We start from the raw sequence: 18,523 nt of genomic DNA, 5'->3' as shown, positions 1-18,523 counted from the left end.
GGGAGTCATGGGGCAGATAGGTTGCTACCTAGAAGAGAAAAAGGAATTGGTTCGTTAGTGTAAAGGGTGGGGAGAGAGTCGGAGCCCAGCAGGTGCAGCAGTATGGGGAGAGGGCTGGGAGTCGGAAGTGGGGGAAGTGGGAACTGGAGGAGATAGCAAGGAAGGAGGGAGGGAGGGAGGGAGGGAGGGAGGAGGGGGTCAGTGGAGAAGGAAAACTGGCTGGTGGCCAAGAGAGGGAGAAATGAATTGGGAAGCGGTCAATGGCAGCGGAAGGACAGTGCAGAAGCAGTAGATTGAGTCTCCGTTCGAGAGGAAGGGGACGTTGAAGAAAGGGGGCGAAGTAAAGGAGAAGCAAAAAGAGGGGGGTCTGGGAAGATGGGGCAGGAGGCAAGGAAGGAGAGAGAGGGGGGAGGAAGGGCGGTAGAGGGTGGAACGAGTCGATATAAAAGTGAGCAGGGTGCTAAGATTGGGTGGGTAGTTCTCGTGGTGAAAGAGATGGGGAGAGGGGACAGAAGAGGCCCCTGAATGAGAAGAAGTGGCATTTCTCCTACACGTGAAGCTCAGGCGAGCATCTATTTTGCCACCGTTACACTTTGAGTGTGGAGATTGCAGAGCTGCTTCCAAACTTAATGTGGTAAAGGGGCAAACTAGGCTCTGCCTGATTTCTGTGCAATGAGGGAGAAGGAGGCAAGTCTCCGTGCAGAAAAAGTGTGTGTGAAGTGACCCTAGGCTAAGCACAGGATTGAGGGGGGAAAGGCAGAAGTTCCCAGGGAAAGAAGGACAGCGATAAGAGAGTAGAGAAGGGAGATGTGGCAACACATGGAAGCAGGGAAGGAGAGGAGACCATGAAGAAGGAAGAAAGGAGAAGAGGAAGAGGGTTGATGAGGAAGACAAAGTCAGCAGAAGAAAGGGAAGGGGTAGAAGGAGGGAAGGATGTGAGGCTGTGACAGAGAAGAAATGAATGAAGGGTGAGAATGAATGGAGGACAGAAAAGAGGGGAGAGAGGGAGGCCAGAGAGATGAATGGGTATCCTAGGACTTGGAGATAATGATGGCAGATCTGCATGGACAGGCACTTGGAGAGGATAATGGAGCGCCAGGGGTGATGGCATGAAGCCTGCAGTGAAGGACTGCCGTGATGGTCCACAGGGGTCGAAAAACGATGGTGGCAGAGGGCTATGGAGGGAACCGAAAAAGAGAAGGGGATGCAGAGGGCAGGAGGGAGAGAGAGAGAGAGAGAGAGAGATATGGGGGGGGGGGTAGAAGGAGGGAAGGCTGTGTGTGAGGATGGAAGAGATGGAGTGGGAGTGACAGAAAGAGGAGAGAGTGATAATGGCAGAGGGATGCAGCGGCAATGCCGGTCATTACGAGAGGGATGGGAGGAAGGAGAGGAGAGTGGAGAAGCGTACATGGTGGGATGGGGAGGGCGAAGGCGTAACGCAGCAGGGAGCGCGAGTGGCCAAGAAGCGCCATGGAGGGAGCGAGAGGAAGAAGGGGTGAGGATGGTCAGGGGCCACGGGGCGCGGACAATGGAAAGGACGGCGGTCCGAGCGGAGTGTCGGCGTGCGGATGGATGGATGGTGGGACGGGAGCGATGGAGGGCAGCGAGCGGAGGGAGAGCGGCCGAGGCTGCGGAGGACTGTGGCGGAGCAGCCGTCCGCACTCACCTTCCCTGTCCCTTTCTCTCTCTCTCTGTCCCTCTCTTTCGCAGACCCCGGCGCTGCGCCGCGGGCTCTTTCTCTGCCAACTCCTGCCTCCTCCTGCTGCTGCTGCGCCCGCCCCGTCTAGAAAGAGCCTCGCCCCCCTCCCCTCTTGGCCGCGCTCCCTCCTGCCTTCTCCTTTCCCCGCGGCAGGAGGGGTGGGGGGAGAGGGGGGTGGGCCGAGGAGGAGGAGGGGCCAGGATGACGCCTCGCGCCCTGATTTGACACCTGCGCACCGTCGGGGGGCGGCCCCCCGCCTCGGCCCGCGCCGCCGATGCTGAGCTCAGTGTGCGTCTCCTCTTTCCGCGGGCGCAAGTCTGGGAACAAGCCGCCGTCCAAGTCATGTTTGAAAGGGGAGATGGGCCGGAACGAAGACAACGACAAGATAGTCATCAACGTGGGCGGCATCCGGCATGAGACGTACCGCAGCACCCTCAAGACCCTGCCGGGCACGCGGCTGTCGTGGCTCACCGAGCCCGACGCCTGCAGCAACTTCGACTACGACCCCAAGGCCGACGAGTTCTTCTTCGACCGGCACCCGCAGGTCTTCGCCTACGTGCTCAACTACTACCGCACGGGGAAGCTGCACTGCCCGGCCGACGTGTGCGGGCCCCTCTTCGAGGAGGAGCTGGCCTTCTGGGGCATCGACGAGACCGACGTGGAAGCCTGCTGCTGGATGAACTACCGGCAGCACCGCGACGCCGAGGAGGCCCTCGACAGCTTCGAGACGCCCGAGAGCCAGGACGATGAGGAGAGCGGAGACCTCAAGCGCCACTGCCTGCAGGAGGACGGGCGCAAGCTGGGCCGGTGGGCCGCCATGCAGCCCAAGGTGTGGGCGCTCTTCGAGGACCCCTACTCCTCCAGGATGGCCAGGGTGAGTAGCGCTGGGCTGGGGGCTCGGGGCACCCACCCGCTCACCTAGTTGCTTCCTCGGGCTCACCTGCTGTGGGCAGCATGGAGGAGCAGGATAGAGATACCTATGACTGCTGCTGTTATTGCTGTTAGCATCCTGACTACTAGCATTGACGCTCTTGTCCCCACTAGTGGCACAGGGGAAGGCAAGCAGGGGAGCGAGGAGGCAGGGTCCCTGCCCCCAGGAACTTACAGATCTAAATGTTGACAAGAGGAGTCAGGGGAGAGAAGCAGAATAGGGGCAAGCATAGTTAAGGCTGGCAGAGAACAGCTTGTTTGCCGAGAAGTTAATCCCATTCTGTTCATTGGGGCCAAGGAAGTGCAGAAAGGTTTGAGGGCCGCCTTGGTTTGTGTAGGGAGAGGAGAGGGGAGCACCCTAGCTTTTCTCTCCCTCCCTTACACTAAGTCAGGTCCCAGGTCCATTTAGCCCAGAATGACTACTCGGACAGGAGATGGCTTTGCAAGGTCTCAAGCAGGGTCTTCCTCAGTCCTGCTACTTTTCACTTGGAGAGGCAAAAATTAAAGCTGGGACCGTCTGAGTCCAAAGCATGAGCTCTGCCTCCCTGAACTGATTCCTTCTCCCAGTCTCTGGTTATGGCTGGAGGTGGGACAGAGTAAGCAGGATAAAATTCTCTTTAAATGTTCTTTTGCTTGTTTCACAATTGTCCCTTGGCTCTGTTCAACAGCAGGCCTTCTAGCCTTCTTCTTTGCTGTAAACCCTGACAACTTCCCAAAGAAACCTCCCCCCCACCCGAAATTGTACTTTTAAGAGAAAGGGGTGCAAGGGGCAGGCGGAAAAGGTGAGATGTAAATGGCCAAGAGTGGAGGTGCAGGCTAATGTTGGAGGTGCAGTTGAGATGTGCAAGACTTGTCCCAAGCGAAATGGGCAATGGGACAATGCGCAGACTAGCGCAGAGGGACTGGTGTGCAAGGGTCCATGTGCAATGCTTGGTAAGCATGGATGGATGTGGAAAAGTGGGGGGGGAGAAGGATGTGTGAGTGGCACTGGGTGCTGGAGGTGAAGGCAGATTATGCAGTAGAAAAGATGAGGTTGCTAGTCTGAGTGTGCAAACAGAACAGACTGAGAAATGGAGATGTTCTGCAGGCAGGGATGTTTTTCAGGAGCTGATGGCACATCTTAGGCACACACAAGTGATGTGCACCATGCACTGAAGTGCCCTGTAGAGAGAACATATAATAAGTCAGATTCTGCAAACAGACATCTAGAGGAAGGAATGGTTGGCTGGGAGAATACAGAATGTGGAACGGAGAATGGTGCCAGTTTCAGAGGTGTGCAAGGGCAACGGAAGAGGTGCACTCAGCCATGTTGAGGCATGCAAAATGTTGCAGAAAATAGGAGAGGTTAATCTGCAGGCTAAGAGGGGGTGACTGAACAAGCCTGACAGAGAGGGGCAGTGATTCCGGTTCAGGGAAAGCGTGCAAGAGACCGAAGTGTGAGAAATGGAACTCTAAGGAGAAAGGAGACTGAGGAAAGGAAGGGGGATCATGCAAGGAATGCTGCTGGTGGCAGTGAAAAGGGGGTGCAAGAAAAAAAGTTGAGCTCAAGAGTTGAGCACCACGGGACACGAGCGTGCGAATGAGTGTAGTAGTGTGTAGCAGCAGGAGGATCCTGACACGCATGCGCTGGGCTTATGACTTGCTTATCGGTGTCAGGATGAATGCCTTGATCTCCAGCAGGAGGTGCTGCTAAAACAGCTCCAAGTCCTTTCTTCACTGTCCCCCAAAATAAGGTCCCCTGTCCTCCTTCTCTCTGGTCTCCCCCATCCCCTCCACACACAGTTTATCTCAGGTCTCACTTGCACCCTTCCTGAATGTTGGAATCCTCTGGTCTCACTGCAGTTTTGCGTAGTCCCCCTGCCCCCACTGCATGCCCCACTGCCAAATCTAGGGATCTTTCCCTTTCCATTCAGCCCAAATCAACATCATCTATCCAGGGAGAAACTCCAGATCTCCTCCCCCAATCTTCAGCAATGCAGTTCTGAATTGGCTCCCCCCCCTCTTCCCAGTGTGCTTGAATAATGCTGCTCAAAACTGCCCCCTTCCCAGACACTGCAGTTTAGAATCCCCCATCCTGCACTGCACCCCCAAATATTGTTCCCCTTACTGCATTCCCCCCATTCTTTTCCCCTTTTCTTTTTTTAGCCTATGCAGCTAAAGCCTTTCCTATAGAACTTCTTTTTGCAGAGCAGCTGAAAGGGGGGGGGGAGTTAATGAAAGACTGCTGCTTGTTCTCTCTCTCCTTCCCCCCCACCCCCGGCAACCCCTCCAGTATTACCTCTAGGACAATATTAGTGCTTTGCTATCTCTAGAACTGCAGAGCCAGCGGGTTGAGAAGGGGGGGGAGGGGGCACCGCAGTGCAGTGTGGAAGCCCCAGAGTTTGCAGTGCAAAGCCGGCATTCTGCAATCCGTTCCCCCTCCCCTCGCCCCAGGCAGCTGCTCTCAAGGGTGCAAGGCCTGTCCGGTCCCTTTATTCAGCCCCCCTTCCTCCCCCATGCAGTTGGGAATGCAGCCAGAAAAAGTTACAGCAGGGAGGAAGAGAGGGCAGGAGTGTTGGGGAGCAGGGAAGGGAGGGGGTTTGCTGGCAGTGGGAGCCAAGAAACCAACGGGACTATGAGGCAATGCTGCATTCAGGTGGACATCACGTCAGGGATTCCATAAACAGAGGAGCTGGTTGAGAACTGAAGCCAGCATCTCCCCACTATCAGCCGATATAATGGTGGCTCCCTACTTAATGCATTTACAGAAATGGCATATGTGTGCTATAACTACAGTAGCGCCCATGCTGCAACCTTCTCTCTTTGGGCATTTGTGTATGAATAAGAGAAAGACGCAAATCAGTATTGAAGTTTGCAAAGTTGGGGGGGGGAGTTGAGGTTCATGCCCCAAGCACAGTGTTTGAATTACCTGCTTATGAAAAAGGATGCAAAGAGATTGGCCCCCATCCACCACTATCCTCGCCAGACAGGCAGGCAGAAGGAAAGAATATGGACTGGGGAAGAGGAGATAGAAAACCATATTGGTGGACAGCATAGTGAATAGATTGATGGGCCAAAATGCACTTCTGAATAATGCTTCTACAATACGCAAAGACACATTTGCTTTGTTTTCGTTCACTCTGCACACACCAGCATACATATTTTATAGTGATGCATAGGCAGGCTGGGGCTACAAAATCTGTACCAGAGCATATTTGATAGCTGCATCTAAGTCCCTACGTATCAGAGAGGGGTAAAGTGTGTGCGTTGAGAGAACAAATAGACAATGAATGAATAAAGATACACACGGAGATCCTCTTCTTCCTCTCCTTCCCAGATCTTTTCACATCACAATTGTTCTTTTTAAGTTTGGCTTTTCTCTATCAGTTTGCACCTTGTTTTAAACTGGACTTTGTCCCAACTTTGATCCTGGAAGCACTTCAAGTCCCTTCATGGTATATAGACAAGGAAAAAGTTCCAGAGGGGCAGCTGCATTAATGTGGTGCACCAAATATAAACCAAGAGGCAACCTTAAAAGTTTTGTCATGGGCTCAATGGAAGTTCCTTGAGTAATTATGTATAATCATGTATATACTCCCATTTGTGTTGGTAGAGAAACATATTATATAACATAATTTGATTAAACCCAGTGTAATTCCAAGCATGTTTGCTTGGAAGTTCAGTGGGACTTTGCAGCTAGCAAATGTGCTCAGGGGTGCAGTCTCAAATTGCCATTTGTAGTGTACAAATGGCGCTTACTCATAAATTAAAGACAAAGTGCAGGTATGTGTACATATGCCTGTATGCAAATGGAAAGCAGAAATATATGTACTCAGGACTGTTATTTCGCTTTACATTTCTCCCAACACTACTATTTTGTACTTTAACCACATTTGAAGTATGGCATGAGAGTTTATTTCTTCATTAGCTGTGTGGACAGCAAACTCATACGTATACTCACAACTATATAACAATTAGGGAAAATATCACAGGCAAAGCAGCTTCATCTTTGTAAAAAGGTTCCTGTATATTATATTATATTATATTATATTATATTATATTATATTATATTATATTAATGTATATATTTTTAGGTATACATGCACGAGGGAACAAAGTATGGCCACATAACTCAGACAAGCCTGTTTTCAGTACGCAAAGGGTTATATGGAATAAATGGGGAATGTGTTCTTTCAGGGAGGATGTTTAAAATGATGAAAATCAGATAAGTATCATTTACCACTGCATGCATTTTTAACGCCAAGATCCTTGTTCAGAGCAAATCTGCACTTTTTAATCAAATCGGGAGCTAGGAACCCCGACTTCAGCATCATATAAAATGGATGATTTTTTTCTTTTCCTGCCAGCCTTGCAAGGGAAGTTCTGACTTAAAATCCAATATACCCCTTCTCTGTAATCAGCTATAAAGTTGAACCTTGGACCAAAAAAGGTTGATGCATCCAAAGTATTTGTGTCTGTCCAGCAGACTGAGAGCCAGTACCAGCTTCTGTGCTAAGGGAATTTATTTTTAACCAAGTTCACCTCTGCCTCTCTATCCCATCCTCACCTGTGATGTGCAAACATTGCTTTTATTCTTGAGGCTGAAAGAGAAGGCAAAGTCTTTTTGTCCTATAGGAGGCACTAGAGAGACTGTGCCAACACTGCAACAGAGCCGAGTCTTTCTTTTATCCTTTTAGCAAACTCTGCACAAATTTCCGTGTCCCTTTGCTGGAGATCCTTGCTGTGCCCCCTTCCCTTTCATATTAATTCTCTGGCTTTCGTCTTCCCTGCATGATTAGCAAGCCAGTGCAGAAATTCTGGTTCAGCTTCTTAGGGAATTCAAAGGAGAGTAGATATGTGGGGGAAGGGAGGGGGCAGAGAGGATTTTTTTTTTAAAGGCTTTTAATGACTCTTGTGAATAATGACTGCAGAAAGGGAACAGATTCCAGATGCTGGCAAGAGCCAGCTACAAAGGGTGGCTTCTCTTATTTATTACAATGTGGGGCTCAAGCTTCTCAATTCTCTAGTCTCCCCTTGTGCTAGTTTAAACACCTCCTCACTCGGAGAGTTTTGGCATTCAGCAGCCCAATTCAAATTTGCCAGCCTCCATTCTTGTCCCAAAGGCTACAGAAGTTCTGGTCCTGAACACCATCGTAACCCACAAGCCCATCTCCTTCTCCAATGAATCTAGGAGACCTAGTTGCCAGCTCTCACTGTTTTAACATCCTAGACTCAACACTCCTCTAATTCAATGACCGCTATCCCAGTATATCCACTCTCCTGCTTTAAAAAACCAGCAGTTCTGGAGCAGTTCACATATTTCCCCCTGCAAATCCAACTCCTTTCATGGCAATTGGGGAACTGTCATTGCCATTGTCCCTCCTCATTTCACACTCCTGGAGCCTTATCTGCTACCTACTCGGTGACCCACTAAATCTCCCCTTGTATTCCCTAGAGTCACTCTTTGTCCCCTAAATCAAGAGTCCTGCCATGTAATTTTGTCTCTGCTCTTAAATCACTAAACTCAGTGGGTCAAAATTTCAGATATCCAGTTAATTGAATACGGATTCATAGTGCAGGTTAGAGCAGTAGGTACTCTTAAAGCCTTCTGTCCACTCAATCTCCTTCCAAGACCAAGATGATCCTGGCTTTGCACGTACATACATACGCACGCAAGCACACATCCCAACTCAGTAATTCCAGTCTTTCCACAGAAGCTCTTGCATATTCTTTCAAACATGCATTCTCACACTCTATCACTCTTGAACCTGTGTGACCTCAGTGGTGCCATCTGTGCCCCACTCAGAATGAAAGGAAGCCCTCTTCCTGCCCCACAAATGCAGCAGGACTGGCTTACTGCATTTCAAAGTAAGTGAAGATATATACATTGCCATCTAAACAGGGACCCCATGTGGGACCGCACTGTCCACAATCTTAACTTACTTAACTGCACCGCCGTGTGGCTTTGCTCAATAACTCAGCAATCCGAGCATCCCATTCCTTTCCTACTTTCTGTCAATCTGTAGACTCACCCCCTGCTTTCAGTTCACAGAGCCCAAACATCTTTACTGTCTGTTTAGTCCTCTCTCCTCACTATCTGACCCCGCTACATACATACCCTTCACAGAAACCCCTGGAGTTTCAGAAACCCCTCTTGCCAAATCGCACTTGACTCCTTTCCATTAACTTTTTCTCTGAAAATCATGGGTGCCTGGGGGTCCCTGAGCAATCCTTTACCCACAGCTCTCCACAGGAAGCAAATCCCACCCCCACTCCCCCTCCAGTATTGTGGAAAGATGCCCACTTTTACCCCAGGCGCTGAAGGACTATTGCAGTTTAATCCATTCCCTCCCCTTCATTCCTTGCCGCTCTCCATGGTACTGAACTGCAGTGTTACATCCAGTAATAGCGGCAGCAAAGGGAGAGAATTCACACACACACACACACACACACACACACAGAGAGAGAGAGAGAGAGAGAGAGAGAGAGAGAGAGAGAGAGAGAGAGAGAGAGAGAGCGCTTTCTCCCTGCCTGTAAGCATTGTTGATAGAGGTTATTCTATGATGCTATGTATAGAGAGAGGAAGAAAATGTTAGAACTGGAGAGAAAATTAATGAATTAGTACACTGTGTCAGGTGGGGGCGGTGTTGACATACATAATGTCCAGTTCAGCCATTAATACTCTGAAGAAAGGGCCAAAGCACTGCAGCCTCGGGTGCCCCCTTTTTTAAAAAAAAAGGCTGGCATTGAGGTGTGTGCATTTGAGAGCAAGGTCGTTTGAGCATCTTTACTTTGTTGCATAATAGTTTAATGTGACACAGATTTCACATGAGAGGGGTGAAGAGGGGGTGAGGGAGCTGAAAGATGACAGCCAAGACCATATATATATCGGGAAGTCTGCCTTGCTTTCTGAGCTCCTGGGCCCCTTATTGTGCCCAGGCAGAAGGATGTATGTGTGGTAGACTTTGGAAAGAGCAGCAAGACCATAATATGGGAATAGTGAGAAGACTGGAGAAGGGAGAGGCTGTCTTAGCCTTCTCCACAAAAATGCTGACTTCTGTTCAAAAAATAAACTCCAGGACCCCAGACTTGAAACCGGTCTGCTAAATTCCCTCGTCCCCCGCTGCCTCTCCAGTGGCCTTTACACCCCTCCCCATTTTTCTCCCCTTCCGGAAGGGAGCTAAATCACAGCTTGTTTTCTACCTCTGGCCTGAAATCAACCTTAAGTCTTTCCCCTCTCAACACTCCTTCCTCAGTTTTTTCTCCATCCTTCAGCCTCTGACCCCTTCCCATAAACCCATGCCTTCCCCCCTCACCTTTTTGCTGATAATGTATCTGCTAACCTTCACCTCACAGATTTTTCTCAGCACCTTTTTCTTCACCTCACAGTTATTTCTTGACCTCCATTCCCCAGTTTTCTTCTTATCATGCTCCCTGCATCAAGCCAAACTTTGTTCCAAAACACCTTCTCCAAACCATTCCGCTCACTGTGTTCTCACTGCCAGCCCGCTCTGCTGCTCCCCACTTGTGAGACACTTGCAGCAGTCATCACCTTACTCTAGAGCTTCCTCAATGAGGGGGGAAAGAATGAAATGCATAACTCCGATGAAGCGGACTCTCTAGTCCAAAAAACCTTACGCCATGGGGAAAAAGAAGTGTTGATTTTTCAGGGGCCACACGATGCAGCAACAGACTGACATGGCCAGCCCCATGAAACATGAAAACAAGAAGCACTCCAAAATAATTTCAAAATCCACATTAGGGCAATACCTTTATTAGGTCAACCAAAATAATACAAACCGCATGCAAGCTTTCTCCAGAACCTTTCCTTTTCATGTGTCTCCAAAGTAAGTGATCTGATGAGGGTTGCAGCATAAGGCCCCTTCTGCACCCTTCATATGCCGTTGCTTGAAGTTCAACTTATCTCTAAAACTACCCATATCTGCTATATCGGCTTATTGTGCCTACCTCCACTTTCAAATATCTTTGCTGGAAACAGATCTGACACCAGTTATCCTCAGGACGTCATTGCAGCCTGAATCACAGTCCTCTGCAATGACCTAACTCATTACAATGCCCCTTTATATAACTTCCATCCATACAATATTAAGTTAATACTATTAACCAATCCCCGTGTGTGTGTGTGTGTGTGTGTGTGTGTGTGTGTGTGTGTGTGTGCAAGAGGCAGGGAGGGGTTACTTGCTCTTCTTTGACATCTTTCGTCATACCATATTTGCCCATCTCAAGGGTCTAAAATAAGCTTCCTGCCACTTCCCTCCACAAATCTCACTCTGTGCCACCGAGTACCCAGGAGTCTTGTGCTTCCAAAGCCCACCCTGTTCTAAACCTCAACCAATACTTCTATTGCTATTCCCAGAGGTCCCAGACATCCCATCTGCTCCAGACCATGACAGACTCTCCTCCCCCGGGAACCCAGCTGTTCTAGATCCACAGCAGCACTTGCTTTATACCAGGAGTAGCTACCGTGGTGTGCTCCACATGATTTGGACCACAGCTCCCATCAGCCTCAGCCAGCATGGCCAATGGTCAGGGATGATGCATGTTGTAGTAAAAAAAAACCCAAACATTTGGAGTGCATCACATTGGTTACCCTGCTTTAACTCAATAAACCCAATGCTTCTCCCCGAATAGCTAGCATTCTCCCTGAATAAGTAGCTCTTCCCTTCCCTTCCCACCTCTGGCAATCCTTTCCCCTTCTGAATGCAGAAGTCCTGCACCAAAGGACAGCTCTCTTGCAAGTTCCACATTCATAGGTAACTTTGGCTTTGCAAGGAGTAGAAAGACCAGTGAGAGCTGACTTTCTCTTCTGCTGCTCAGAAGAAGTGGTGGGTTGCTGATGTGGTGCAGTTAAGTAACTTTGGACTTAGGGGGAAAGTCCTCTTAAGGTGGCAATGTGTATGACTTCACCTACTTCCAAATTTAGTCAGCCGGCTATAATGTGTCTGAGTCCCTGCTACTCATTCTGCTGAGTGGGCCCCTGGACTTCTGCCCCAAAGTCCAGCCACTGAAGGTGCCTTGCATAATGTCCAGGGAACACCTCGTAACATTTGCTGGATTTGTGATAATAATTTGCCCCCATCAGCTGTCCAGTTTGTAGAGCAGAAGCTTTGAACAGCCAAGGGGGAGAGCCAAAGTCATCTCAGGGTAACGGTGGCGGCCAAACCATGACTCTTCCAGGGACCAGAATAACATGTCCTCCGTTTTCTTTTTCTTGACTTTGTGCCCACCACCAAGCACACACACTTTTCCTTTACTTCTCACCCCTACTGGATTCCCCATCTGCTACTTCAATATGCTCCCTCATTCATTTCAGGCAAAAGGGGCTATTTCTGTGCTGACGGAAGGACAGCTGGATCCCAACCCAGAGGGGTGGGGGCAGGATTGGGTTTGACAGGGTGGTGGATAGACAAAACCTCTATCTTTTCAAACAGGGTCCTAATAGGTTGGATGGAGAACTGGAGACTTAGAATTTGGGGGCTATTTGGAAGAAGAGAAGCTCAGAAGGTGGAAAGAAGGTCTAGTAAGCTCTTCTCTTCCTGGCGTTTCCATTAATTCTCTGTCTCTGACCTTGCATCAGTCCGTCCCGCACCAGAAAAATAAATTTAAAAATGGTCCAGAATGAGATATATGAATATTTCTTCTCTCTCCCATGTATTCTGCCCTGAACTCCATTTGCTGACACACACCATCTTTCCCAGGAGGCATAATTCATTATTTCTACCAAAATGAATTGGGACTCCCAGAGCTGCTAAAAGGGGGACCCATATAGCTGTCTTCCTCATTAGTTTGTGTGTGTGTGTGTTTTGGAGATAATGGCTGTAAAATGGTGCATGTGTGGGGAGGAGGAGGGTGTACAGAGAAGAAGGCATCACCAACCCAATATATCCAGCAGCTGGGAATATTATATGAGAGAACAACTCAAGACTCTGGAAGTGAGTCACCAATGCTAGATGGTCCCCAGGAACGTTCCTTTCCTTTGGGATCTCAAAAGGCCTCCCTCCCTTCCCTCCCCACCTTGGAGAAAAATGATAGACCTAAAACACACACACAAAAATCAAGATCAGAGCATCAGTTCCATCTATCCTCTATACTTTCTGTTTATTCATCTATCCAATCACTGCTTTCTCTTTCTCTTCTCCTCCCTCCTCCCATGCCTTGTCCTGTGCTTCCTGGATCCCTTGGCTTGCCCATTCTTCTCCTCCTCCTTTCTCTCTCTCTCTCTCTCTCTCCCCCCCCCCCACTTCCTGGGCACCGCACTGCGCTTCAAAAGAGATTCTAGGGTTTGTGTGCAGAAACTGCTGACGGGACGGGAATTCTGTGCAGTGCAGAGATCCAGCGAGTGGAAGAGAAAGCAGAGAGATTGCTTTGCAGAAGGAGATGGGGATATGGGGGGGGGGTGCGCGCACACACTCACACACATCCATAGTTAAATGTGTTAGTGTGGAGCGTGTGTACACATATGTGTGAGCAAGAAAGTGTTCCTGCATTGCACAAGGCTATATGATTTCTGTGTTGGGACATGCATGCTAAGTGTGTGCATAAAGATACATGGGGCTATCTGTATCTGTGTACAGCATGCCCAACTCCATGTACATGCATGGAAGTATGTGGATATGTATGGGTGCAAGAAGTGTTGCCTGGGAAAGTCATGTTCCAAGCAAGTGTAGAAGCATGTTTGGATGTGCTCAAATTGAACAGTCATTTGCTATGTGCATAATAACAAAAGATCTCGTGTGTGTGTGTGTGCGCGAGCGCGGAGATCAGGGCTACCTCTATAAAGATCTACATATTTATGAAAAGGATATATAACATGATCTATAGAATATATGCCTATGTAAATCTGCACACAATGTATACTGAATGTCTTATGTGCCTATTTGTGCGTATTTATGTTTGAGTGTGCACACATGCTGAGTTTTGGTCGCAGATTAGTCTGCAACTAAGCCAGCTTAAATATAATTGAAATCAGTAGATACGGCATAAGCTCATTAAGCAATGAGCTTGTTTAGGTGGACTTGCATGGTGGTATGTGTACAACCGCAGAGATGCATGTACATCCCTGATTGTGTGTTCAGGAAGGGATAGGAGTGCAGTGAAAGGAATGCATGAGGGTGTGTTACCTTGTGTGCAAACGCACATTAGGGTCTGTGTACCTACAGGCCTGCAAAAGAGCACAGCACTGAGTGTGCTCAGTTGGACTGCCTGTGGTTGGGAGAAAATGGATGGAAGTTGTGTGTGTGTACATATGTGCAAGGCATGTATATGTGTGCAGGGTGAACACGCAAAGGAATGCCAGGTACAAAAGGGCAGGTAGCTTCTTGTATACACGTGAGGAACAGCTCTTTGCTGTGTGCATTGACACAAGGTCTATGGGAAAGCATGTGTAGGTCAGTGTAGGTGCACAGATGTTGCCCAGTTGTGGAGGAATGGCTGAGCAAATGGAGGGGCAGACATGCATGCCCTTATGTAAGGAATCTGTCTCTGAGGACAGCAGTTGGGTTGTGCTTCCAGTGACAAAGCATTTTGTGGTAATGTGGCAACTGTGTGTGTGTGTGTGTGTGTATACCCAATGGGAAATGTGAGTGAATTACAGAATTTTCTGTGGTAAGTCTATGTGCAGGAAAGCACATGACTGCTTGCATCATTGCTTCCCTTCACAGGTTTTAGCAAGGCACCGGAGTGGGGGAACGGTGTAACAGAAGGTGTCTGGGTGCTGAGCATCCGGCACAATCCTGAAGCCTCAGCAGAAACCTCCTAGCGCTCTTTATTCATTAATCAGAATGCAGATGTTAAGACTGTTTAAAAGCTCACTGGTGGGAATATTGCATGAAATAAGTAAAAAAACCAAAAAAAAAAAAAAACCAACAACAAACGGGAGGAGGAAGAAGGGGAAAGGGTTTCCCCTCCCCTTCTCGCATCAAAGTTTTGCTGTGAAAATTGGAAAGAGAATGGCAATCAAGCCCCCTACTCAGTCCCAAAGTTTCGGAGACACTTACAGACAGGGTTATTTTTTTTCTTTTCTTTTTCTCATCTATAATTTCTCATCTGTAAAAAAACAATAATGATGATCTGCCCCTAATAGGGCTGTGAGAGGCTCAAGGGTAACACCAGGGAAGCGGAACCTGGTGCCCTCCACATTTCGTTAATTCCCATCTTCCATCAGTTCCAGCCAGAATAGACGGGGATCAGGAATGGTGGGAGTCGGAGTCCGAAAAGCATGTGGGAAGGCCACACATTTCCCATCCCTGCCTTATCTTCATCAAAGGCAACTCAAATCTTACCCTGAGGAAAAACAGTTTTTGCAGCCTACATACTTCATGCAAATCAGGGAATAACTGCAGTCATAAGGTCCACAGAGTTGCTTTCTTAAAATTCAGGATGAGAATCTTAGGGTATTGAATGACCACTATGCCGGTTTTCAAATCCTGTGCTTCTAAGGTACAACTGCAGTCATATGGAATATTTATTTGATTGCAATAATATGTTATTTTTTTCCTCCAAGGAGCACAGGGAAGCATGCATGCACCTCACCACCACAAACTATGTATTCTCGCAGGGAACCGATGAAATAAATTAGGCTGAGAGGTAGCAATGGACCCAAAGTCACCCAGTGGGTTTCTTGGCTGAGGAGGGATTTGAATCCAGGTCCCCCTTTATTTCAAGTCCAAACTTTGGCCTTATGCCACATTGAGAATGTATATGTGCCACACTGTGATGTATCCTTGCATACAGACCCAATTAAGAGTTACGGTAATAGCAGTAGCAATTTTATATATAAGCTCTCATTGGCTGAGAGAGCCAGTGTGGAACAGTGGATTGTGTGATTAGGGAGACCTGGGTTCAAATTCCTGCTCAACCATGAATTTCAGTAGGCCATCTTGCTACCTAATCTACCATACAGGGTTGTTGTGGATAAAGCATGAAGGAAGAGAAAGAGATGTGTCGCCCTAAGCCCTTTGGAAGAAGGACAGGATAAAAATGTAATAAGCAGCTGCTCCTGAAGAACAGTAATAGATGTGGCGGTTGCCGGTATTTTGTATGGCTTTAAGACAGCGTCAGCTCTCAAGATGTTTCTGGACTTCAGCTCCCATCATCCCTGATTATTGGCCAATGGTGGCTGGAGCTGATGGTTGCCAGAAGTCACAGCAAAACCTGGAGTGCCAGGTTTCCCCACTCCTGATCTCGGTGGTTAGACAAATTCATGGAGGATAAGGCTAGCAATGCCTACTAGTAACGATAGGCCAGTGGAACTTCCATTGAGTATGCCACTGAACATCAAGTGCTGGGGAGCCCATGGTGTTGTGTTCATAAAGGACAGCCCATACTTCAGTGGTGGAGCTATGGCAAAAGTCCCAGGTTCAATCAAATTGACAAATGTCTCAGCTGGCAGGTGCTGGGAAAGAGTTTCTGCCTGAGACCTTGGAGGGCCACAGACAGTAAGGGCAGTCAGTAATGGACTAAAGATCAATAGCCCTGACGGACCTGGTGTAAGTTACCTTTATAGGCTGCAGAAATGTAAGTCGATAATTGTTTATCATTTATGATTTGTCACTTTCCCTACTCTGTCTTAAGCCTATTCTACTCATACAGTACAATGAGGTGCTAGAAAGGACTGCAAGGGGTGTGGGGGATGGAATACTATTTTTAAATGCTCCAGTTTTGCCCCCCCCCTTTAAAAAAAACCAAAACCTTCTTGCAAGCAGGCAACTAGATCATCAGAAGCTGGACTATTTTTCTACTTGCAAGGATTAAAACAAACAAACAAGGGGAACATCGAAAAATGTGACCGTAATCTCTCACACTAGTGAAATCCAGTCCAGCCTACAATCCCCCAAGTCTTAGCTTTGCCTGCATGCCTTTCCACTTGTTGGCATAGAGAATAAGAAAAGAAAAGGGGATATCTGCCTTCTGCCAGGAGCATACTCTGTTTTCGTTTGCCATGTGGGTGGGTAGGGATGGATGCTTAAGCACAAATGTGTTCCTTTGGTAGGGGATGCTGTTCCTTCTCTGTCTAGTCTTTTCCAAGAATGCATGAGCACTAATGGCTTTCTTCCCCATCCTCCCCTGTTACACACCCTCTTTCCCCACGCCCTGCCTCTCTCTCCAGTATGTGGCCTTTGCCTCGCTCTTCTTCATCCTCATCTCCATCACCACCTTCTGCCTGGAGACCCACGAGGCTTTCAACCACATCACAAACAAGACAGAGGTCATACAGTCAGAGAACGGCACCACCGTAAAGGTGGACTTTGAGATGGAGACAGAGCCATTCCTCACCTACGTGGAAGGGATGTGTGTCATCTGGTTTACCTTTGAGTTCCTCATGCGTGTCATCTTTTGCCCAGACAAGCTGGAGTTCATCAAGAGCACCCTCAACATCATCGACTTTGTGGCCATCCTGCCCTTCTACCTGGAAGTGGGCCTCAGTGGCCTCTCGTCCAAAGCAGCCAAGGACGTGCTGGGCTTCCTGAGGGTGGTAAGATTTGTCCGGATCCTAAGGATCTTCAAGCTGACAAGGCATTTCGTAGGGCTGAGAGTCCTAGGCCACACATTGAGAGCCAGTACCAATGAGTTCTTGCTCCTCATCATCTTCCTGGCCCTGGGGGTCTTGATCTTTGCCACCATGATCTACTACGCCGAAAGGATCGGGGCTGACCCAGACGACATCACAGGCAGCAAGCACACCACCTTCAAGAACATCCCCATTGGGTTCTGGTGGGCGGTGGTCACCATGACGACTTTGGGCTACGGTGACATGTACCCCGAGACCTGGTCAGGCATGTTGGTGGGAGCACTGTGCGCTTTGGCTGGCGTGCTGACCATTGCTATGCCCGTGCCCGTCATCGTCAACAACTTTGGCATGTATTATTCGCTGGCCATGGCCAAGCAGAAACTACCAAAGAAAAAGAACAAGCACATCCCACGAGCCCCCCAGCCTGGGTCGCCCAACTACTGCAAACCGGACATGCAGTCCCCACATCGCAGCAACCAGGGCGACTCATGCCCCCTTGCTCAAGAGGAGATCATCGAGATCAACAGGGCAGGTAAGGTGGGGGTGGGAAGCCCCCTGAGGGCAGAAATGGCTAAAAATGCAAACTATTTGCATAAACAGTCTCCTAATCTGGCAGCTTTGAAATTTTCTTCCGTTTGGGTTCCTCTTTCCACACTGAGTTACATACTGAGGAACTGCTGTAGGAGGTTGCCCCAGAGCCTATGCACACTGAAGAGGATTCTTGGGCATCTTAGAGAGTGCGCTCTCATTGTTCCCCTCCCTGTGAACCTGAGGGTTACCCTTAGAATGCATCCTGTACACCTCTTTGCACTGCAGAGGAAGGTTGGTAGTCATGGGCAAGCTGTCCTTCAGGAAAGTTTGTCCATAGCTCATTTGCTAATTATTATTTTTCAAAAAGATAAGCAGTTCTGCTGTAAGCCACTTGTGTAAAAAAGGACAAACAAATTTAAGTAATAATAATAATAATAATAATAAAATGAATAAAATACTTCCAGGCCTCCTTTCCAGGTCTTGCTGAACCTCAGTTTGCTTGCTCTATGCATCCCACAGCTGTCTCCATACGGTAGGTTAGGATTCCAGCACCCTCCCTGAGATCAGAAGATCAAGGACGGTGTGAGTGATCTACTCCAACCCCCTGCAATGCAGGAATCTTTTGCCCAATGTGGGGCTTGAACCTCAATCCTGAGTCTCATGCTCTACTGACTGAGTCATGTTAGTAGAGTTTTGTCAGTGCCATCAGTAAACTCTCGTTGAGGTTAAACCCTAATGAATCCCAGACATGTAAGAAGAGCCCTGCTGGATCAAACCAAAATCCATCTAGTACAGAATCCTGTTTACCAGAGTGGTCAGCCAGATGGCTTCAGGAGGCTATAACCAGGACATGC

General features: G+C 48.5%; 1 protein-coding gene across 7 annotated transcripts in view; it reads left to right on the top strand.

The window, feature by feature from the left end:
* The window catches only part of LOC309355266 (voltage-gated potassium channel KCNC1-like), a 50,062-nt gene that overhangs the window by 4,979 nt on the left and 26,560 nt on the right, over window positions 1–18,523 (top strand). For all 7 annotated transcript variants that reach the window (XR_014162474.1, XR_014162475.1, XR_014162476.1 and 4 more), the window contains exons 2-3: window positions 1,711–2,573; window positions 16,737–17,670. Coding sequence is in view for 4 of the 7 variants with exons in the window: in XM_081885972.1 (XP_081742098.1) it covers window positions 1,974–2,573; window positions 16,737–17,670 (1,534 nt within the window). In the remaining 3 variants the exon portion in view is untranslated. The remainder of the gene's footprint in view (window positions 1–1,710; window positions 2,574–16,736; window positions 17,671–18,523) is intronic.

Source organism: Podarcis melisellensis (assembly GCF_964234715.1).
Source record: "Podarcis melisellensis genome assembly, chromosome: 13".
Taxonomy (NCBI): Eukaryota; Metazoa; Chordata; class Lepidosauria; order Squamata; family Lacertidae; genus Podarcis; species Podarcis melisellensis.
The sequence above is the reverse complement of the archived record's forward strand: the minus strand, read 5'-3'. Positions and strand labels throughout refer to the sequence as shown.